At 34.8% G+C, this 24738-nt stretch overlaps 1 protein-coding gene across 1 annotated transcript in view; it reads left to right on the top strand.

The window, feature by feature from the left end:
• The first annotated feature begins 6012 nt into the window (after window positions 1–6012).
• Window positions 6013–24738, top strand: part of LOC126814763 (WD repeat-containing protein 11) — a 28406-nt gene continuing 9680 nt past the window's right edge. The window contains exons 1-18 of the mRNA XM_050540126.2: window positions 6013–6140; window positions 7082–7151; window positions 7629–7670; window positions 9586–9739; window positions 10399–10572; window positions 11172–11273; window positions 11619–11736; window positions 12202–12385; window positions 13126–13249; window positions 13547–13734; window positions 14042–14238; window positions 16514–16656; window positions 18789–18873; window positions 20248–20354; window positions 20451–20523; window positions 21557–21665; window positions 24125–24267; window positions 24578–24704. Coding sequence (XP_050396083.2) covers window positions 6073–6140; window positions 7082–7151; window positions 7629–7670; window positions 9586–9739; window positions 10399–10572; window positions 11172–11273; window positions 11619–11736; window positions 12202–12385; window positions 13126–13249; window positions 13547–13734; window positions 14042–14238; window positions 16514–16656; window positions 18789–18873; window positions 20248–20354; window positions 20451–20523; window positions 21557–21665; window positions 24125–24267; window positions 24578–24704 — 2208 coding nt within the window. The 5' untranslated portion in view covers window positions 6013–6072. The remainder of the gene's footprint in view (window positions 6141–7081; window positions 7152–7628; window positions 7671–9585; window positions 9740–10398; window positions 10573–11171; window positions 11274–11618; window positions 11737–12201; window positions 12386–13125; window positions 13250–13546; window positions 13735–14041; window positions 14239–16513; window positions 16657–18788; window positions 18874–20247; window positions 20355–20450; window positions 20524–21556; window positions 21666–24124; window positions 24268–24577; window positions 24705–24738) is intronic.

Below are 24738 nucleotides of genomic sequence, written 5' to 3' on the forward strand. Positions count from 1 at the left end.
TGATGTAATGAAACTATACACCAAATTTCATTACTCTGACTTAATTGGAACTAAAGTTATCGTGTCCCAAGCATCAACCAATCAGATTGAAAATGCTCATCTTTTAACCCCATCATGACATTGACCTAATAAACACCTACTTCTGGCGAACCGACGAATCTGAAAAACCACATAAGATGGCCAAAATTTTTTTTCGCTACGTGTAGCCAATAGTTACTATATCCACTTTACGGCAAGCTAACGCCAATCTGATTAAAATTAATTCGGCTATTAACGTTTGAGTATCCGACACGCAAAAACGCTTTTCAATTTTTCAATTACGACCTTAATCTGGTTGATTGGCTGGTGACGTCACAGGCACTACACATAGTATATACATTATCTATACACAATATATTACTACCTGTACAGTATATCTCTGATATACACATCACGGTCCAATTAACACGTGACAGGCCTAATCATAATCACCGAATTATCGTCTTGTACTTTTATAGATTAGACTTTTTGTGATTTGAGTATTTTCGAGTGAATTTAAAATGCTTTATCATGCCGTATACCAATTTAAGCGTCCTTTGTTTAAAAAGGTCACGGCGAATATTTAATTGTTTAATGACTATGCACAACAATAGATCGCCCTCATTTCTCAGCCAATCAACGTTGGGAATCTTATTACCGTGTACGGTGCCATGCATACTACGGCCGTAGTAACTGACGTTAAAGGACAATATTGGTGCTAGTCATTATCACATATGTGATAGAACTGGTTAAACACGTTCCAAATATTATTTTTTCACAGAGATCATTGCTACGATAGATGAGTAATCAATGTTTTAACAATAGGAAGTGACGAACGCAAAAGGAAAACACGAGTTATCCCTCTATAAAACTGGCTGAAGTGACGCGTGATAACAGATACATCTTTACTTGTAAATTAATTTATTACCCCACGTGTGTGCAACGCTAATCTACATCGAGATGTAAATTAATTTATGGCCCCATGTCTGCAACTTTAGTCGGATTGATTAATGGTAGATATTAACGACAGTACACTTTATCAATACACAAAGATAGTTCGATGACCGTTCTCAGTCTCTTAATTCTAACGTATAATATTGAGATATTTTTCGTATTTCATTTTTACGGTCGATTTCAGAGTAATAAAGTCAAATCCACATGCAGAAAGAAAGACGCCGTACGATGACTACAGGAAATCGAGATACGGATCGTCATTAAAAAATCACGTTTCAGTCATGTTTGACTTTAATGATTCATTTTGCATGACCACATCTTTTACTTCTGTACTGTTTTACTCGGGGAAATTAGAACCACAATATTCTTCTGACGGAAATGTATCTCGAATCGTTTGGACTGCACACGATGGTAGAGTGGCTCTTATCAAAAAGTCACTTTAAAACACAGTTTTAAAATAGCTGTTGTGAGAAGAGAGGGCGGGACATTATAAAACAAATTCTTAATAGAATTAAAATAAATTACAAAAAAAAATATTCCGCAGTCAATTGTTTTATTTAATTAGGGGATTAAGGAGTCAGTCAAGCGTTAATGAATACACACGCCAGCTGTATATAGGTAATTAAGGAATAAACATTCCGAATATGCATTCGGTCACTGTGACGTCACTGGCGTCTGAGGGGATTAAGAGTGTTTTCGATAATTGGCAAAGTCGTTTTTACGTGAGGTCTATTTTTGCGACTTTGAGTGAAGATAGCTGAATTAATTTCAATCAGATTGGTGTGAACTTGCCGTAAAGTGGATATAGTGACCATTGGCTACACGTATCTCAAAGTTTCCTGGTCCATCTTATGTGCACTTCTTCTCCAATATATGTACAATTTGACTTGCAGGGAATGTAGCTCTTCGACGCGTGTTCTCTTAGGATCAGAAATGAATACAGATTCTTGGAATGGATCTTCAACACTTTATTTCAGGAGCAAATACATAACAGCAACAATTAAACACCTTATAACTTCCTATAAATCGGACCCCAACTATATGTAGTATATAGGTTTCCTAAGCTTGTCTCTCCAAGTACTGATTCATCTTACATACATCTGACATTTTAATGTGGCATCGTCCAGACGATAAAATCCCCCACATATCTCAGTCGATAAAATCAGTCAAATAGTTCAGTCGATGAAACCAGTCGGAAAAACAGCCCACCAGTGAACCAAGATAATATAGAGTAGCCCAATGCTCGTAGCCATAGCTGTAGGAGCCGAGGACATGGGTGGGGTTTTGGTCCTCACCCGTCGCAGGCGAAACTAGTTGGGAAGCCCCCCTGCCCCTACCCCATGCCCCCGGATCCTTCAGCTATGGCTACGAGCTTGATTTGCTACTTCATCCCTACACGCCCCTCCCACCCCACCCCATCCAATCGCATCCCCTTTCTACGGTCATGTCATATATAGGGACTGTATTCTTTTTGAGGTGGGGGTGGGGCGAAATATTTTTTTATAAGCAATATTTTATTCAGATTTGTATCTGAATAGGGATTGGGGAACAGGCATAGCCTATATTAAACCCCTCTCCCTGTCAGATATAGATACATGTATTTACATTTTAGAAATTAATAATCAATGTACAGGTGCAAGTATGATTATAGTGAGAATATATTTACAGTGAGTGTTTATAGTTGTCCCTGGAACCGTCTGGTGATTTCGAAAAACGAATGGACAGTTTTAAAAATATTGAGTGAGTCTTCCACGTCTTCAATTCCGTACAATAAAACAGTAGTGTTTCGATGAATAGTCGATAAATTATTTATTGTTTTATTTCGGGCATCTGAATATAAGGAGCATTTCAATAAAAAATGTTCGGTGTCTTCAAATTGATGTCCACAATTACAGGATGGATTGTCAGAAATGTGACGTAAAAATTTATGGCCGTGTAGATTGCTGCAAGAGAGACGCAGTTTAGAATGAATAATTTGGTTTGTGCGGGATCCAAACGAAAAGGTTTTTGGTGGGGTTGAATCTTGAGCCATAAGTTTCGAATTGAAAATATTTAGAGATAATGAATTTTTTGCGTCGGCATCTAATTTGTTCCATTCTCTAATTGACGATGGTATGAAAGAATTATAGAAAATATTTGTTTTACATTTATATTCCGGTAGGCATGTGTTTCGGAGATTATAATGTGCGCTTTTTGTCAAGATTAAATCATGAAGATAAAATGGAGAAAGGCCGTTTATAATTTTATAAATGAGTTTGAGTTTATGTCTTCTGCGTCTGTCTTTTAGCGTAATAAAACCGGTTTCTTTATATAACAGTCTATGGCTGGTACCCCTAACAGCCCCACATATGGACCTAAGTGCATCCAGTTGGAGACTTGAAACTAGTTGGGAAGCCCCCCGGCCCCTACCGCATGCCCCCGGCTCCTTCAGCTATGGCTACGAGCATGATTTGCTACTATATTATCTTAGTCTACTGCCACCGCTGCTTAATATTGAACGACTTGTTTATTCGACTGAATTATACGACTGGTTTATTCGACTGAACTATTTGATTGATGTTGTAAACTGAACTAAATGACTGATTTTATCGACTGGACGAGGCCACATGAAAATGTCAAATACCTCATCCCCACACGCCCCCTCCCCCTCCCCACCCCCATCGCATCCCCTTTCTACGTTCATGTCATATTTAGGGACTCTTTTCTTTTCGAGGTGGACAGCTGTCTAATCGTTCGGATGGTACGAAAAACCGAGGCCCCCGTGTACACATTGGCGTGCATGTAAAAGATTCCTTAACAGTTGGAATTTGATATAAGAGTAGGCCGTAGTGCCGCTGTCCGGGCAAAATTTCCCTCATAGCACACTGTATGGCGTATGCCCGTCTTCGTTAGCCCAGTTCGGGGAAGAATAGTAGTACGTTAAACCCCATTTCATTTCATTTCATTTCTTTTCGAGGTGGGGGGGGGGCGAAAATATTACTATCTACTTTAGTGCATGCATCACTTAAGACTGATGAAGACCTCCCCCATCCCCACCCACCCCTCCCCCTTCCCTACCGAGCCTCTGGCTCCTTCACTTATGGCTTAACTATCGCCTGAATACCTTACATATCAAACTACTTTTGCCCGTAAAATCGAACTTGAAACCAGTTGGGAAGCCCCCCGGCCCCACCCCATGCCCCCGGCTCCTTCAGCTATGGCTAAGAGCATGATTTGCTACTACATTATCTTAGTCCACTGCCACCGCTGCTTAAAGGGCCAATCCCGATAATATTTTGGACAATAAAACTGTTTAATTTTGTGTTAAAATCCCTTAAAATCCTCTACCTAGGGCCGAGCAACTTACTCAACATATGAGATACGTTTTCAAACCACTTAAACCTGTCAGTCTTCATCTGGAAATGGAGACCGGTGTCCCAAGCTGTATTATGCGGTGTCTGGATAAAACCAAAATTTTATTTTATAAAAATAATGTGTAGGTGAAATTACCTATCGTTATCAAGTACAGCACATGGGTCATTCATTGTATAGACCTCTGACGGAATGGGAATCGATTATCAGGTCATCCAACTAAAACACTGACCCGAAATCTTAAAAGGGTACACGTCCGGATAAGCAGGTTTGACGTTCATGCCCAAACGACTCATTATTTTGAGCTTCAATTTCATACATACTCAGACTTTTATTTTTGAAACTCTGTTCAAATCGGGACAGTCCCTTTAATTCGACTGGATTATTCAACTGGTTTATTTGACTGGATTATTCGACTGAACTATTTGACTGATGTTATAGACTGTAGTAGTAGTATCCCGGTGTTTTACGTCTGCTTCCACATAAGTGATATCGCAGACAAGAAATAGGAGAGCCGAAGCTGCTTCCTGTTTTTAGAATATGATTTTGCAATCTTTCCATTTTCGGCCTTAGGCCATGGATTGGGTATTGTGGGATGTTCTTCCCTTTATTTAGTAAAAAACATATCGTTTGGTAGATGTTTTCTTCTGCTTCTGGATTGGTAGATGTCTTCGTTGTGGGGTTAGTGTTTAGGTGCCAGGCCCGTCTTATCGTGACCTCCCCTTACTCCACAATCCCACTCTATGGGTTTGGTATCTGTTTCTTTTGCGGAATAGTGTTTATTCGACTGGATTATTCGACTGGTTCATTCGACTGGATTATTCGACTGAACTATTTTGACTGATGTTATAGACTGAACTAACTGACTGATTTTATCGACTGGACGAGGCCACATGAAAATGTCAAGTACCTCATCCTCACACGCCCCTCCCACGCCACCCCCATCGCGTCACCTTTCTCCAGTCATGTAATATATAGAGACTCTATTCTTTTCGAGGTGGGGGGAGGGGGCGAAAATATTAGTAGCTATATACTTAAGTACATGTATCTCTTAAGACTGGTGAAATTGAACTTGAAACTTGTTTGGAAGCACCCTCGCCGCTACCCCATTCTCAATATGATGACGGAAAAAGTAAAGCATGACTTTATTAAGCAGCGGTGGCAATAACTAAGATAACACCTTAAAGTTTTAATTTGAACATAAGGGAACATAAAAAATAGACAAAAACAATGATAAACGATATTGGAATTAGTGCGTTTTTCTTTAACTTATATTTATTACAAACTATTCCAAAATTTTAATCAGCCACCGACTGGTTTATTCGACTGACTATTTGATTTGGACTTAGGGTTGACTCAAACTTTCCCCACGTTGACAATTTGACGGAAGTAGTTTTAGAAGAACTAACCGATAAATCCGGGTAGACGTCATTGAGAGTAATCACTTACAATCACCGGAATACACCGGATTTCACTTTGAAGATATCAGATCTTCCTATTTACTTATATTTGCCATTAATATTAATATTGAACTAATTTAAAACACATAAAATCATGGGAATTCATATCGAAAACATATAAACATTTTGCTTAAAATTGCTTTTTAAATAATTTAAATCATTCACGCTATATCCAACAGATGATTTTGTGGAGTATTATTTATCGGTTAGTTTAGCCTATTTATGGGAGTAATGGCGGATAAAAAAAGTAAATAGAGAAATTGTGGAGAATACATCGTCTGCATAAAAGATGTTAAAACTTTATCCCAAGACTCTAACGGGGTCCCTGCATGCACAGAATAAAGGAGCATGTGACTGGTAAAATATTGTCATCTTTCGATCATTTATAGAAATAATTTTCTAAGACTATAGAAAAATGAACAAGTTCAACAAGCGAATTACTGTAGCCTACTTTTAGTACATTAGTACATATGATACACTTACACATTTACAATACACAAAAAATACTGCTGGGCAGTAGCATTTTAGTTAGTTTCTATAATATCATCAGTAGCTATGTACGTGTGTGTGAAATAGCTTTATTTAACGTCTGCGTCCACCGAATTGATATCGCAGACATTGAGACAAAGCTATGTAGTTATAGTGTTGGATCACTAACGTAACCAGGAATTACATGGTCTGATCCCAAAGTTCACCACGATTTTCCAGCGTGGGATCAGCGTCTAAGTCTAAGGTCGTTTGGATGGAATGTAAAACTTGAAATGAAAGTTGACTCCGATGAAGAGTAGGCAGAATTCGCTGCTGTCTGGACAAAATATAGGCTACCTCATATCACACTGCCTGCATGTTGTCATTATGCCTGCTTGTGCAGAAAAGTAGGATGTTAAATTAACCACATTTCATTTATAATTTCATCAAAATCAGGAGTTTTGGGGTAGTGCAATGCCTGTATCTCCCATACTGTCATGTCAACTTTGTGCAGTTTTGGTTACTGTTGTCCACTTTCAACAGGTGCTACATTGAAATTGTAGGTGCTAAACCATTCCAGTACATGTACCGGCTCAAGGTTATAACACTCCCTCAATACTTGCTTGCAGTGTGGATTGTAGATGCTCAATTAATTTATGCACTGCGGTAATGTGAAACCTAATGAAAGCTAGCCATGAATAAATATCCCTGCACCCTTTATCAAGTTAGAGTACTTGACATACATGTAGCCTATACATTGTACATCATTCGGTTCAAATTGTAAAATTTCCATTCACATTTTGACTTTTGTTTATTTTCTTGGTTTTCAGGGGCTGGCAAGGTTTACTTGCATTTGGTTGCTATAATTATGTAAATGTCATTGATCCAAAAACGTTACAGGTACATGAACATATAGACTTTCAACTTCAAAGTTTTTTTATGCAAAGTTTCTTTTTAACAAACTTGTCTTGATGTGATCATTCAGTGATGAATAGACTCAGTTTTATCAAAAAATAAAAATTAATCACAATCAATCATATATAACCTGTATCTGTATAGAACCTGTCTAGTCTAATGATAACATTTCCAAAATGGAAAGTGTTGCTATCAGTATAAAACCAGTATTTGTACCTTGCCCCACTCACAACTCCCACCACTGCGACATATAGAGTTTTATTTTCATCACGTTGATGATAAATGGTTGCAGGGACATTTCACACAATTTTGAAAGAAAAATCTTGCAGAAAACTGTTAGGCTTAGGTTAGGCTTCTTTTACAACATACATCTAGTTTTACAATTTGTTCAAGTCATGTTTCTAACCAACATTTTACAGCAATTTATCTGACATAGCCATAATTTATTTTTTTTATTTTTAGGTCATTCAGACATTAGAAAAACATAAAGCTAATGTAGTGAAGGTAAAATAAGTTTAAACTGTAAATCAACTTGTTAATCGGGGGTTGGATGGCCGAATGGTTAGCACCTGCGCGCTGTATCATAAAGCCTGTCTTTGAGTCAACTGGCGTGGTTGTACGTGACAAGGAGTAGGGTCGCCTGTCCAACCTCGTGGGTTTTCACCGGTCCTTCGGTTTCCTTCCACTGCTAAAGACCCTATGCGCAAGCGAATTATTGAAATAAAATTAAACGATATGATAGTCCTGAAATGACCTAGTTTGTGTTGAGTGGACGTTAAACCCCATTTCTCTCTCTCTCTCTCTCTCTCAACTTGTTAATCTAATCTTGCCAAAAAAAATATTGGTGTAAGACTATTGCCGGCGGGAAAACTGCTGGCCAGACAAATGCCTCCAAGGTCAACTGCCTGCAAGGACAACTGCCTGTAAGCTCCGGGCCACATTGTTTAGTTTCGTGTATTTGTTATTTTCTTTAAGTTACCATAATAAATTAAAGATAACCAATACTTAAACATACACTATGCAAGAGCTAAATCTGCCTATTGCAGGTCTTTCTTTAGGCCTGAAATGTTACATAAACTATTAATTAGACATTTATTAACAAAACAAGACCATAATCGACTCTCGATGGCATCGGATACTCAAGATTTTAACTAGATTAAAACGGTTTGCCATTTAATAATTTAGTCCAGATTATACCAGTGCCCTGGTTACCACTGTGCACACATCTTGTCAAAACTACAAACAATGATAACTTAGCTGAGAATAAAGTAATTTGAATGGAATTTTCAATATTTTCTTTTTTTATCATCTATTTTTGAATTATTAATAGCAAGAATGACCAACTCTTTATTAAACTCTTAACTAATGTATCTTTAAACATACATTATGCAAGAGCTAAATCTGATTATTGCAAGTCTTTATTTAGGCTTCAGATGTCCTAGAAATTATAAATTAGATCTTTATTTACACAACAAGCACAAAATCAAATCTGTAGACCCACGGATGGCTTGGATTTAAACAGGATTTCATTGATTGATTAAATTTTTAAATGGCGTCGTAAGCGGAGATTAACCGTTACGTTGATGTCATGCTCCCAGAAATTTTAGATCGAGGCTAAATTATAAGAGTGTACGAAGCGAGGCCCCTGTTGAGCGAGGCCGCATGTCAGTCAATTTGATTGAAAGTTCGATATATACGACCTTGATATTATGTTTAGTTGTGGTTAAAATGAGAGTTTGGATGTCGGTATTATACGCTCTTTTGTCACTTGCGTTTTCAGAAAAATTATGGAAATTGATAAACATCACAGCTAACATCATCCCAGTTGCATTGTAGCCCCATTGGATCACTGTTTCCTATTTCAATTTGTCTGCTTAGGGAGTACACGCAGGCTAACAAGATTGAAGAAGTCGGCTATAATTATGCCTCATTGATTTGGTCTATTCCTTTCAAACTCTCGCTTCTTATCTATATATTAAAAGTCTTATTTTTAATTTGTAGTAAAAATAAATGTGATACGAATTTAACTTCAACTCCGTCTCAAACCGAATAGGCTAACAGTACCACTTGATAATCAAGATTATGTAGGTGGAGTTAACGCCTGTCAATCAAACGATCGGCCTTTCTCGGAGACGGTGAAGAGAGAGTTGACTCCTATTTCTAGTCAAATATTACAATGGTGATAACTTTGTTCAGAATAAAGTAATTTGACTGAAAGTTTCAATATATTCTTCTTTCATCATCTATTTTTGAACTGTTATAGCAAGAATGGCCAACTCTCTATTAAAATATCCCATAATGTATCTTTAAATATTCTAGACCCGATAAATTATATGTTGAATCATTTGTGATATATACAGAAACGGTGAAAGTATGATTTCTTTTAAAATGTTTGAGACGTCTTATTATTTATTTGTAGGTGAAATGGGGAAAAGAAAATTATCATCACGATTTAAACAGTCCATACACGTTACGTCTAGCTACAGCTGATAACAACGGAGTTATCATTATTTGGGACGTAGGCCAAGGCCATGCTAAATTAGAATTCTCTGAGAACAATAAACCAGTTCAAGGTCAGTTTTACTTGTTATTTAATGATTAAAATATCTGGTTTTAACTATTGTGAAAGGAGAGAACAATAAACCAGTTCAAAGTCAGTTTTACTTGTTATTAATAAAAGTAACTGGTTTTAACTATTGTGAAAGGGTAGACCAATACATGTAATTTTGATATCTGAAATCATATGTATATGTGTATGTCAGATGTTATAAATAGTGCCATCTGATAATACTCATCACTTTACCAATAATATTTATTAAACGTCTACCAGGCTTGTCATTTGATGGAACTCTAGTTTCATTTTATTTTCTAAAAGGGAGCCACGGTGGCTAGGTGGGTAAGATGCTGGCTCGCTAGCCTGGAGGTAGCGTGTTCGATCTCTGCATTGGCGCAATTCGGATTGCACGAAAAACCGAGGTCCCGTGTACACATAGGCGTGCACGTAAGGCCATAGTGCTGCTGGCCAGGCAAAATTTCCCTCATAGCACACTTTATGGTGGATGTCCGTCTTCATTAGCCTAGTCGGAGCAGAACAGTATGACGTTAAACCCCATTTCATTTCATTTTCATTTATTCTAAAAATTTAACTTTTCCTAATTTTATCCGTTTCCTATCTATTAAAATAGTTTTATAATATATCATTTAACTTTGAATGTATGTGTATTTATTTCAGATATAAAATGGTTGACCAATCAAGATGCTTCACGAGATTTATTAGTGGCATTACACCCCCCATATTCACTCATTCTGTGGAACGCAGACACCGGGACACGACTCTGGAAAAAATCTTACACAGAAAATCTTGTGTCCTTTTCGTTTGATCCATTTAATCCTAGAAATGTTGTCTGTAAGTTAATTTTTATTAGCATTAATTTTGTATTGATATGAAGAAAAAATAAAGGAAAGGATGATGTCTTAAACCAAATTGGCACGATATCGTTGAATCAGTGTATGACGATTCACCTCACGATATGCATAATGAATCGCACAACGATAAATCAATGTATCATGCTTCTTTTTTTGTCGCTTCAGTAACTAACCTCTCACTCTTAATTATCCATGTCACACATTATCAATAGGTACACAAACACCCTTAAATTGTTTTGTTCCCTTTTTTGATCTGTAGGCCACAAGTAGGCAAACAAACATTTCAAGCCCTGGACAGTAATTGCAATTTGTGACTCCAATAAAATATCAACTATTCATTGACCTGGTTATGAATCGTGATACGAATCATATCGTATCACCTGAATCGCAATACGTATTGTATTGTGACTGCAGTGGCAATACCCAGCACTAATCATCAGGTCCATGATGTTTTATTTTTCAGATTGATCAATTGAAAGTCACCATTCTACTTTTCTCTGGCACTGATTTATGGGTGCAACAACTCTTTCAGAATTTTAATAACATTTTTTGAATGAGAATATATTTTATTTATTTTAGTTTTAGGACAGGAGTGTATTGTGTTTATTGATGATTTTACAATCACTAAAACACCATCAAGTAATGGCAAGAAGTATTATATATCTAGTCCATCAAGTCATGGTAAATATTTAATATACAGTACTAATTGATGTAAAGAGTTGACTGATGAATAAAACAAAAATAAAACATATTATACAGTCTTATCTTTTAGCTAACAAATTGAGAGATTTGAGCTTTTAAAAATATTAAATGACTGTAATGATAAAGACCACAATAGATTATTCACAAACTATGTTAATCTTTAGGCCCTCTGATTTCCTTCCCCTACCAAAGACACTTATGCGCAAGTGAATTTAATAAATATGTACCCTACAGTAGTCACGTTTCTCTCTTTAAAACTAAAAGAAAATGAAATCACTGTAATGCTGTGTTTAAAATGCCTGATTGACTATGTTTTTCTTTTAGGAGGCTCGACTCCTGTCAGTGGAACAAATAGTTTAGATAGAAAGCTATCAACATCATCAAGCTCAAAAAACCTTGCTAAAAGAATGAGTAGGATATTAATTGGTGAAAGTAAACCAAGGTAAGTCAGTGATAACTGATCACATCTGTAACAAAAAGTATTTGGATTTTGGGAAAATTTAGTATTTCTGCCTCATACAGGAATTACAACTTTTAGAAGTTCTGTTTATGTGGATTCCCCCATAAATGCAGGGACTTTTAATTTTTTTGCTTTAGATTACATATTTGTAAATTAAAAAGCTGACTTTTCAAAGTTTACAGTATTTAAACTTTAGTTTTTTTAATAAGATTACATTGACTTGATATTTGTTGATTATGTCTCGCAATGTCTATGTAGTTTGTATTGTCTGCGGGTTTGTCTTGTCGCATTTTTTTTGGCATGTAGTGCCGTCCTCCTGCACTTACTGTTGAGCTCATGAAACCCAAGCTTTGTGTGATTTAAGACTTAATATGATTTAGATGAAATTAATTTCATTCTTTTGAGTTATACCATGAAGTGAATCAATGAATATGTTTTATTTTTCAGTAAATCTGTGCAGGCTGATGAAGAATCAATTCCATTAAATGAATGTTTACAGTTGTCTTACCATCGTTCCTGTCGCCATCACCTCATCTTACTCTACGCTAGAGAGTTACTCATACTTGACTTGGAAATAAATCAAACAGTTGGAATTATAGCCATGGATCGAACTAGTTCTCCTTTTCAACAGGTTAATACTCATTGTTATAGATCTACAAATTTTGTTGATGCATTGTTGACTTCATTTGGTTTGATTTATTTGAAATTCTAGTGTCATAAGGAAGACCACTATCAAAATTCACGTTCAACATTTTTTTATATCTTGTAAACAAAATACAGATCTTTATGAAGTTTTTAAAAACTTGATGGAATTGTTCATCGCAGCATATCAGATTTCATGCATATATATGTATCTTTCTGGTCATATTTTAACTTTAAAAGATTGTGAACAAGATACTTGGCAAAATGCTCAATGGATTGTTTAAAACATGGTTGTTACTGGGATCATTTAAAAATAGATTGATATTCAACATTTTTCAATTACAAATCACAAAGTTGGTTTCTGTTTATCTGTTCAAATTTTGAGTATGCGATAAAAGACAATATTTTTTAGAAGTTGTTAAAGATAATCAATTGGGGCATAATAAAGAAGGCTGTGGAATTTCACAAATTTATGATGATAAATTTCAAACATATTTAACAGAGTCAATTACAAAGGATGGCAACCGGAAAATCTAATACCACTTGTCACTGTTGGGTTTTGTCTTTTTGTGTTGTTCATATGACAGTTTGATTTACTTTTTTGATTAATTTAGTTTTTCTACCTTTATCACTAGCTGTTTAATAAAAATAGTTCATATCTCTGTCGCCCTGTTTGGCATGTACAGTAGCTATTATACACATTGACGTTTATATTTTGATATGTTACAGGTTGTACCATGTTGGCAGAGAGATGCTATTTTATGCCTACATGAAAATGGAGGAATATCAATGAGAGTAAGACGTAAAACTAACGTCATGTTAACACCTGCCATGGAGGGTAGCGGAGCTTTTGGTTAGTATTTTTATAATATTTTCTTATGTCATACTCTATTTAATAAAATATTACTTTCTGCAAAACCTAGTGCTACGTGTTCACTAACTGTTTTGCCATTTCTCTCTCGCCTTAGTATTAAGTTTAGAAACAGATTGAAAATAAATTCCTTATAGATACTTACTGAATGTTTAATAGTTAAAATTGAGAAATAATAAAATTGAATCGAAAATGTTTTAATCGACAAACAAGTACTTTTATAATCTGCATCCCAATACAGGATGAATCTAATAAGAAAAGTGAACTTCTTTGTTTCAGATGATTCTCCACCCAATGTATCTTTAGATGTTTCGTATGAACTACGATGCCAGTCAGATCCACTTCGAATAACTCGACATAATAAAGTTTATGGCATCATGGTTAATCCTGTGTCAGAATCCTCTGTTGCTTTAGTGATGAGTGATAGTCGTGTTATTTTCTGGGATTTAAAAGGCAACTCTGTCAAGGTAATAATAATAACTTAGGTATATTAAAGAATTTAACAGTTGAGCATATTAAATACAGTGTAGGTATAGGTATATAAACACTTCAAAATTGATTTATAAATTGAAATTGATAATCCAAGAGAAACAAGTTGAATCAATGGATCCATTCATCATAGCATCTATGTATACCGTGTCCACAGTAGAATTGTTGAGTTGTTGTCAAATATATAAAATTATTGATACATGAAACTGAATACAAGGTTTTGGACAAATGACCTTTTTCTGCAATGTACACCTGATTTAAATGAAACAATTTTATTATTTACAGATTCCAACATCATCAAGTTTAAATCTGTTTCCTTCCTCTCCACTTCACACTCCAGGATCTAAATTACCTGTTAATACAATTGGTGCTGCTTCAGATATCAATTTTCCTGTTCTTAGTAATGTAGAATATCCTAAATGTTCTTTAGCTGATATGATTGGTCCATCACAATTACCAGGAGGCAATACAAATAGTCCTAGGTATGTTTATTAAATGATATTTTAAATGAAAATTTCAGTCAAATGACTTCACTCTGAGCTTAGATATCGGCGATAAAATAACATATCGTAGCCTTGATAATACATTTTTATACGCCCACAGTGACTTCAGATTGATACACAAAGTTTAAGGTCTTGAGATAAACAAGTATATTGATTTTCAATGAATTTTAATAACTTGAACAGCTAAATCCATGATATTAAATCTTTCGTATACTAAATGTTAGCATGGGGCAGAACTTTATAAAAACCAAACAAATTCTAATGATTTTCTTACAATTACTTAAAGATACATTATGGGAGATAAGATAAAGAGATGGCAGTTCTCGCTATAATAGTTAAAAACTAGATAGTGTAAAGGTAATTTGCTGAAAATTTCAGTCAAATTGATCCACTATGAGCCGAGAAAGAAGCAGGTGAAATGTTTGCATGGTCTCTGTCATCATTAATATAAACAGCATAGTCTCGATTATCCACTTTTGTTGATTTAATTATCAATAGCCGTTAGCGGCATATAGGAATCTAATCCAGCCAACCTCGAAGGCTAGCCTTGACATCGAGAGTTTACTATTGTCTGGATCAGTTAATTAATGTCTAATTGATAATTTAGATAACATTTCAGGCCTAAAGAAAGACTTGTAATAAGCAGATTTTGCTCTTGCATAATGCATGTTTAATAACTTTAGTGTATTACAAATGTTCTGCTCCTACTGGGCTAATGAGGATGGGCATACGCCATACAGTCTGCTATGAGGGAAATTTTGCCTGTACAGTGGCACTATGGCCTACTCTTATGTCAAATTCCAACTGCCAAGGGATCTTTTAAGTGCGTGCCAATGTATGCACAGGTCCTCGGTTTTTCGTCCCATCCGAACAACTAGACAACTGTGCTTGTCAGGCCCTCCGTTCTGCACCACTGACATTAAACCACGCCGAAAAAGATCCTGATGAACTTTCTCAGCCAATTCAGGGATCGAACACGCAACCTCCAGGCTAGTGAGCCATGATCTTACACACAATTAGCCACCGTGGCTCCTTAATTAATATCTAATAATTTATATAACATTTGACTGCTTACATTCTTTTTTAATCTATTATTAAAAATTGAAGAGTAGTTATTAAAGCACACGCCCATGGCCCCTTGTTTTGCAAATCATGGAGAGTCACAGTGGCTCAGTGAGTAAGACTTTGGCACGCCAACCTTGCGGTCCAAGGTTCGATTCCGGTGTTGGCCAAGAAAGTTTCTCAGGATTCTCCATTGTGGTTACCCTTGTGAGGCTGCAGGACGGAACAGCTGGCAACTGTTACACTGTTGGCTCTTCAAAACAACTCTTTTAAACTTTTATTCTTCCAAACATATAATGTACAAGACTCCTTAGTTAATGACTCTTTAGTTAGCTTGGGTTGTGGGAGCCCTGGTCCTAGCTAGGGGCTCTGGCCTTAACTCTGGACCTGGTCCCAACTAACTGATAACTATCGTTTAGATCCCTACTTAATTTAACCGCTTGGACTCATCAGATGTCCAACCCCAAAAGTCAACCCCCACGTCCACACACTGTGACCTGATTGGATAGTCTTCAGTCGAGGATGGACTATGTTCTGATTGGGTAGAGCGCGTTAGCCAATCATCTACGGGCAGATGTAGGTGTCTGGACTGCACCATCAAAGGATGTCAAGATGACTACAAAGCTGGTCTATTGCATAATGCCAGATAAGCTTTCTGTACTTTACAAGTCAACAGACGTTACATAACGAGCCTAATGGGTCGACCATCTGGTCATGAGTGATATTAAATTGATACCCAGCTTTCACACAGCTGACATTATAATGATATTTAACACAACGAACAGCCCTTAAAAGATCCCTTGACTGTTGGAATTCAATTATTGTCCGGGCAAATTTCTGTCGTAGCACAGGAGCCATGTTGGCTAAGTGAGTAAGACACTGGCTCACTAGCCTGGAGGTAGCGGGTTATTCAACAGGATTTTCCGTTGTAGTTTCCCCTTGTCAGTGTTGCAGGACAAATTTTTAAACAAAGATTTGATATTAAACGAATGTGAAAGAAATTAGTGCTAGATACACAAGATGAAATGATACCCGGGTTACAGTGACCTGCTTGTTCTTAGAAGCTATAAAATTCAACTTACTATCTGCGAAACACTGGTATATCTTTTTATTAATGACCATTACAGATAACTGAAATATTTTAGAAAGGTATTGAATAAATGATTTTCATTTCGTTATTTTCCATCTGAAGGTCAACTAGAGGTCACAGTATACAGTTGAAATTTTTAATGACTGGATTATTAAATGGAGTAACTTCTCATGTCACATGTTTGAGGATGTGCCCACCGTTAACCAATAAAAACTACTCAAATTATCGACCCCTTGTTGCACTCGGTGAGTACCACTCTTTGACTGGGTTAAAATTTGGTTGGAGCTCAGTCTGCCAAGAATTGCAGATACTTTTTTGACCTATGTTTTAATCTGTTTCTGTAGTATGATATTTTTATTCTGTCAGAGTTAGTATAAGTAGGAATTGAGGGAATACATACAACCATGGTTCATATTTACCATTCTTGACTGACTTGCAGTAAATTAGACTGAGTTGTAGGAAAATTGAATGTCTTGTAGGAAAGCTGACTCAGTTGTAGTAAAATATATATAAATCCTGGTCAGTTGATATCCTAAATACATAACCATTGATTGGAAAATATTTTTAAGCTACAGAGAAAAATATATTTTTTGCTAAAAACATATTACGGTATATATTTTGTGAACTAGGAGGGGGAGGGGGTATTTCAAATCTAAATATACAGTAATTATTAGCACAGGCAATAAGCAACTTGTACGTCGATGTGTAGCATATAACATGCAATTTACTGATTTTATTTGTTTATAATTGTATTGTTTTAGTCTGTAAGAAATATAATTTTAGTTAAAAATAAGATTTTATGTTGCACTTCCAATAGATGACATAATCAACACTGAAGGAATGTAGCTTTAAAATTTTGGGATTTCAACATTTTTCTTGTCAGACATTTTTACTGAAAATAAAGGGGCATAACTCTTATTATTTAAGCAGGCGGTTTCAGACCACAAAATATTTGTACGTAATAAAAAATAGGTGCACCTCATTTTTTTCCATATTTAATCCCCATGCGGTATTCAAATTTATGTCAGTAATATTCCTACAAAATTACAAGTCGTCGTAATGCGATAGAATGAAAGCATGCCGACTACTGCCGACCCGTACTTGTTTCAAATTCCTCCAAAATTACAGTACACTTTTCAACAAAAGTCTGGCATTCATCTTATACTCTGTTTATATACGAAAGGTTAAAAAAAAAGACATCCCGAAATTTGTTTGGGCAGTAACTGTCGCTCTAAATAATCGCATTCGACTCCAGCATGCGCTATCGTCTACACTATTCAAATCGAAATGTTTGTCAACATTTCTTAGTGTGTCTATTTATTTAAAAACATAAACCGTATTCAAAATACGATCATAAATCCGAGAATATGCCATCAAATATGCCATCTTTTCTTCGACATTAGACATGTGGAATTTGTCACATTTCCATTTCATAATTTTACGCTTCTCGCAAGATTTCTACTTCCATTTCAGTTATTGTACTAAACCGTGTGCAATCGGAAGCAGAGCTTGCATTTTCTAGTATTGGATATGTGTGTGTGTGTGTGTGAAATAGCTTTATTTAACGCTTGCTTCCACTGAAGTGATATCGCAGAGAAGTTATTTGATACAGTGTATATTGATTTCGGGTGATATACACTATTAGGATATGTGAAGTATATGACTAATTTCCACATGTTTTCAACAGACATCAAGAAGATTAAAAACGTTGTATTAAAATTAGATTCACTCTTATTGGATTGATGAATGGTCCGACAAAGGGGAAGCAATAACTTCAGTTTAAGATTAGATTGATGAATTGTCCGACAAAGGATTAAGTCAGTCAATCAAGGTAGATTAAATAGGTAATCAAGGTAGGGGTATAGGCAGTGTAACACGATAAATACAAATCCAGCCTATCATCAACGATAATCGGGTTAAGTGGTAGTTATATACTCAGTACACTATTAATTTTGGAATTTTGAAAATTATTCACCATGGAATGATGTCCGATTTGGCCTATTTGGAAAGTAGCTTCGGACATGTCCGGAATATACGGGCGAAATCCCATCACTTCTTTAAATGCCACATAACATTTGGTATTTTAAAAAGTTTAAAATTAAAAAACAATTGATATAGTTCAAATATAGTTTTTGTATGTAAAAACACTTAATAATAGATTTATTATTTGGGATAATGGGTATATTTGTTATATTATTTTTTGAATATGTCTTGCAAATAGCAAATCTGATATATAAAAAAATGCAAAGAAATGACTGACTGGCTAAATTCTAGTTGATAATTTATTTCCCTGATCTGTTCACTACCACTATATTTAAATGTAGGACTCTCCCAAAATATAACTGACTTCTTAACTTTCTCTTATTTTTTATTTCAGGTTCGTTTAATGGAATGTTACAGATTGTAAATGTCTCTAGCGGTCAGGTTGATAGAGAATATAGTCTTCATTCTTCTACTGTCAGGTATATACATACAATATATTTCACATGTGGACGTATTATGCCGTCGACCCTGTCCATCCGTCCGTCCACAATGTGTTTGTGGACACTCTACAGGTCACAATTTTTATCTGATTTTGACGAAACTTGAATATAGGTCTATCTCCCAGAGATCTCGGTTCTTTTCAATATTAGCATGTATCGGACCATAATTTCATGGATTATGGCCCCTGATTGTTCGGAAAATCATGTTTTTAGCTTGTTGACAAGTTAGAGGTCACAATTTTCATCTGATTTTGATAAAACTTGAAATGCATGGTTATAACCCAAAGATCTTGGATCCTTTTGATAATTGCGCATATCAGATCGAAACTACCTGAAATATGGCCCTTGATTTGCTGATAAATGTTGTTTTTAGCTTGTGGTCCCTCTAGAGGTCACAATTTTTATCCGATTTAAAAAGTGTTTGAATATATCACTGTTACAACGTAATGATGGTTGAGTTCGATTTTCGTGAAAATCGGACCAAAACTGCCGAACAAAATGGCTTCCCCTCGTATGCAAATACTGTAAATATATGGTATATCAATTTTGATGAAATTGATCTGATTTTGATAAAACTTTAAATTTATGTTTATATCACAAAGATCTTGGTCCCTGTCGATACTCACACATATCAGAACTTAACTTCCTGGATTATGGCCCCTGATTGTGGACACGCTAGAAATCACAATTTGTATTCAATTTTAAAAAACGTTTAAAGATATGACCGTTACACATCAATGAAGCTTGAGATCGAATTTCGTAAAAATCTGGCTCAAACTGCCGAACAAAATGGCCGCTCCTTGACCACAAATAGTGTAAAAGTATGTAATACCAAAGTTGGGGACACACTAGAAGTCACATTTTAATCCGATTTTGATGAAACTTTAAATGTATGGTTCCTTTCGATACTTGCGCATAACTTATGAATTATGGCCCCTGATTGTACGAAAAATCACGTTTTTAGCTTGTGAACCTTTTAGAGGTCACAATTTTTTACCGATTTAAAAAAATATTTAAATGTGTCACCATTACACCCTAATGACGGTTGACTTCGAATTTTGTGAAAATCGAACGAAACTGCTTGGCAAAATGGTCGCTCCTTGTACACGAATAGTGTAAAAGCATGTAATACCATATTTGCGCATTTCGGACCATAACTACCTGGATTATGTCCCCTAATTGTACAAAAAATTGCTTTTTTTTTAGCTTGTTCTCTATCCATCTCTTGCAAAATGTAGGCTTAGAATCTACAGTATATCCTTTCCCAATTTTCTAAATAAATAGCTAATTTTGTCTTTTTAACCCAGGAGTTTGTGTGCCCATGTCTTATTACAATGTATTTTTTTTTTGTAGAGGAATTGAGTGGACTGGATTAAAGACGTTTTTGACACATGCACATGCTAACCCTGGACAGAGCGGACTTGTTAAAAATGAGATCTATCTTTTAGATATCTTATCAGGTAAGTTGTGATAATATATGTTTTTAACATCCCTAATAAAATGACAAATGGTATTACTTTACTTAATTATTTATATCTAATTTGTCTCATGAACAGGTAAATCTACATCAGTTAGAAATCATACCGAAGACGAATCACCAATAATCAGTTTACAAGTCTCAAATTTAAAGTAAGTGTGTCTCTCATTTAAAGTAAGTGTCTCTAATTTGAAATAAGTGTCTCTAATTTGAAATAAGTGTCTCTAATTTGAAATAAGTGTCTAATTTATAATAATTAGTAAATATGTCTAATAATTAGTAAATGTGTCTAATAATTAGTAAATGTGTCTCGCATTTAAGTAAATGTGTCTCTAGTCTATGTTCTTTAATACAAAGAGATGAAGCTCTTAGTGTAGTAGCTAGATTGGCTATATCCTCCCACCCAATAAACTTTATGTGTGTACTAGCAGGATACCCAGCTTTGCCCGGGGTCCAAATTCGATGGCAAAACACATTCACAGGGTCATGCTGGTTAATTTGATAGCACATATGTGGGGAGTGGAGCTTGGCGGCTAAGCGTGAATTTGCCCAGGGTCCAGGCCCAATTCGCCAGAGGCCCAAATTCGATGGCCTATCAGATTCACAGGGTCATGCTGGTTAATTAGTTTTTTTTTGTCTGTTATGTTGGGAATGTGTTATGATGCACATTTTTGTAACATTATCGAATATTATGTGGGATCGAAAATGAAATACTCTATTTATCTATTCGAAAAGTTATCATGATAACTATCAAAAAATATTACTGTATCTGTAAAAGTATTTGGTAAACTTATATTGAAGTGTGATTTGATGATTTGTTACTAAGAATACATTATTTAGCAACCACTGACTGATTATCACCATTTGTAAGCAAGCCGGATGCCAAGATGTACTTGTGATATATATTTACTACAAAATGTCAGATTTAAACAATTCGGATAGTTTTGATTTATGGTCAAATTTGTTGTGTTTTCTCATCTGTACAGCACAAAGTAGGTTTAATTTGTGTACTAGCAATAGTGTGACAGTAAGCACCAGTTATTCCAGGGTTTATTGAAGACACCTAAAGATATTCACAGCTAGATTGGCTGTCAGTCACACCTTTGTAATATAATCATTAAACAGTAAAACTGTACTGACCTTTTCTAATTTAGTTTGTAAATATTCTGTTTGTTATTTTTTCAGACAATATTTTGTGATAGCTTTTAAAGATAAACCATTGGAATTATGGGATTTAAAGTCACTGACAGTTATCAGAGAATTACCTAAAAACTTTCCTCGGCCTACTGCCACAGTAAGTTATAATTTATATATTTTCATGGATATTAATGACAAAACCATACATTTTCCACAATCAGTTGGGAATATTTCACTTCATATATTTGTTTTTCAGAACAAGCCAGATCAATCATGTGTATATATATCTCAAAAATAAAAAAAACCATTTACAAGTTTTATGTAAAGACTTGTTATTAAATGTAATTCAACTGTTCAAATACAAAAGAGACTTTGGGAAGAATGGCCTGGCATGTATGGAAAACCTGGTAGAATTATTATTACTATATTTGTCAAATACTGCAATGATAAGCTTATAATCAACTCACTAGACTATCAGATGGCTGAAATTTAAATGGATTAAAACACCGGCGATTTTTAAAAATTTAATGATTAAGTGGATAATCGAGTCTTAGCCTTGATTGTCAAGTTCCATTGCTAATAAAAAACAATCCACGCTACATCTTTAAATAGCCATAACTTCGCTCAGAATATAGTAATTTGAATGAAATTTTCAATATATTCATTTATGTAGCATCAACATGATTTCTAATAATTATTAATTTTATGTACAAAACATTTACATGTCAGTTCTAGTTCTACAATAATCTGTTGCATTCTACATATTTCCATTTATTTAGGGTGTAGATACTTGATTTAAATACTTCTAATTCTGATAAGATTTTACTCATTAAAAACACAATCAATAATTAGACTGATACCTAAACCAGGAAAAGATAAATCTCTGTTATATAACTGGCGACATATAACATTGATTAGCACCAACTTATTCAGTCTTGTAATTGAAACCCTGTGTAATTTTATAAGAAATGATTTTAATATTAGAGGGGTTGACATTGGTCAGGAAACATTAACACTAATTGCTTTTGCTGATGAAGTGACATGTTTTTGGAAAAGATTATAAATCAGCTAGACATTTATATGAAATACTTACAAATTTAGTAAAGTCTCAGGATTAGAAATTAATGTTATAAAAACTGAAGCCATTGATCTAAATAGCGGAATACCTAATCTGTCATCTGAAATACATTCGAATATATAAAAATCTTAGGTATAGTATTCTCCAAAGATACAAAAACGGCTGAGAAATTAAACTATGAAAATAAATTGATTGAGATACATGAAATATTAAATACTTGGAGAAAAAGAAAACTTACATTAATCGGCAAGATTCAAATTTCAAATAAAACTTTCTGTATATCAAAAATAATTTATCCAGCTTCAGCTTTAACACTGCCAGAGTATGTGATTAAAAGATTTAAACATAAATTATACAAGAGCTAAATCTGCCTGTCTTTCTTTAGGCCTGAAATGTTATCTAAATTATTAATTAGACATTAATTAACTTATCCAGACCATATAGTATATATAGCGTACCAATTCTGAAATAATTCTTGATAAAAGGGAGATAAGATTTTAAGTTTAGAGTCATAGTTGCACACTGGTAGTAAATCGCCCCCATACATGTCAAGAATAAAATTATATGTTGTTTTCCAAGTCTGTATTGCATTAGTATAAATTTTCTTAAATTTTCTTTATCCAAAATTATCATATTTAATCCCCCCCCACCATATTCTTCATTTGACTGATTATATTTCATTTAAGTTTATCTGGTCCATTCCATAAAAATGCAAATTTCTTAATATTAAAGATAAATTATGGGAGGTTCGATAAAGAGCTGGCAATTCTCACTATAATAGTTAAAAACTAGATAATGTAAATGGAATTTTCTGAAAATTTCAGTCAAATTGATCCACTCTGAACTGAGAACTTAGCGATTGATTTTTGAGCCTAGTCTTGATCATCATTACTAAAGTCGGTATGATAAAATACATAGTCTCAATTAAAGATAAATTATGGGAGGTTCGATAAAGAGCTGGCAATTCTCACTATAATAGTTAAAAACTAGATAATGTAAATGGAATTTTCTGAAAATTTCAGTCAAATTGATCCACTCTGAACCGAGAACTTAGCGATTGATTTTTGAGCCTAGTCTTGATCATCATTACTAAAGTCGGTATGATAAAATACATAGTCTCAATTATCCATTTCTTGATATAATCATGAATGAGCATAGAGCAGCAGATCGGATCCTAATCCAGTAAATATCGCAGGCTAGCGATGACAACGTTAATTTATTATGGTCTGGATAAGTTAATTAATGTCTAATTAATAATTTAGATAACATTTCAGACCTAAAGAAAGACCTGCAATAGGCAGATTTAGCGCTTGCATAATGTATGTTTAAAAAATGGTTGTGTAGGGTGTGGATGTAGTGTATTGCTGTGATTGTGTAGGGTCTGGATGTAATGTATTGCCGTGTCTGTAGGGTATTTCTGTAGTGTATTGCAGTGATTGTATAGGGTGTGGCTGTAGTAGTGTATTGCAGTGTTTGTGTAGTATATTGCAGTAATTGTATAGTGTATTGTTTGAATTCTTTATTTTATCAATAAATAGATTTGGTCGCCTTCTCATAGTACCAAGACAATTAAGAAAAAATTACTAGATGCTTGTGAAGATGAAAAACCAATGAAATCCCCGATTGACGCCATGTCTTCATCAGGTCAACTCACCAAATCTGATTCTAACACGTCAATCAAGTACGTCAAATATTTTGATACAAAAGTACAATGGAAACAATGAAGATTTTATTTTCATTACTCAATGTACACGGGGGAGGTAATTGTAAGTGGCTTGATGAGGATCTGGGCATCATTAAGAAATGATCAACTAAACGATAGTAATTAGGTTCTTATCATAAGAGAGTTGATAACATAGATCATTTGCTTAATACAGACTGAGAAAATTCTAGTGGAAACATACACAGGAATAAACAGTAATTGTATTTCACAGAATTATGTAGAATGAATGTTCCATTGTTGTATTATGTTTGTTTGTTTATTTTACTAGAGAAAAGAAGACAAGCAGTAAAGGAACAGTTCGTGAACATTTTGTGATGACTGATAAAGATGGAACAGTCTTTCATTTTATTGTAGAGGGTAGTAGTATCAGTGATGTCACAAAAATACCACCAGAGGTAAAATGTTAAAATTTTTTATAGTGCATACCTT

This window comes from Patella vulgata, chromosome 3 (assembly GCF_932274485.2).
Source record: "Patella vulgata chromosome 3, xgPatVulg1.2, whole genome shotgun sequence".
Taxonomy (NCBI): Eukaryota; Metazoa; Mollusca; class Gastropoda; family Patellidae; genus Patella; species Patella vulgata.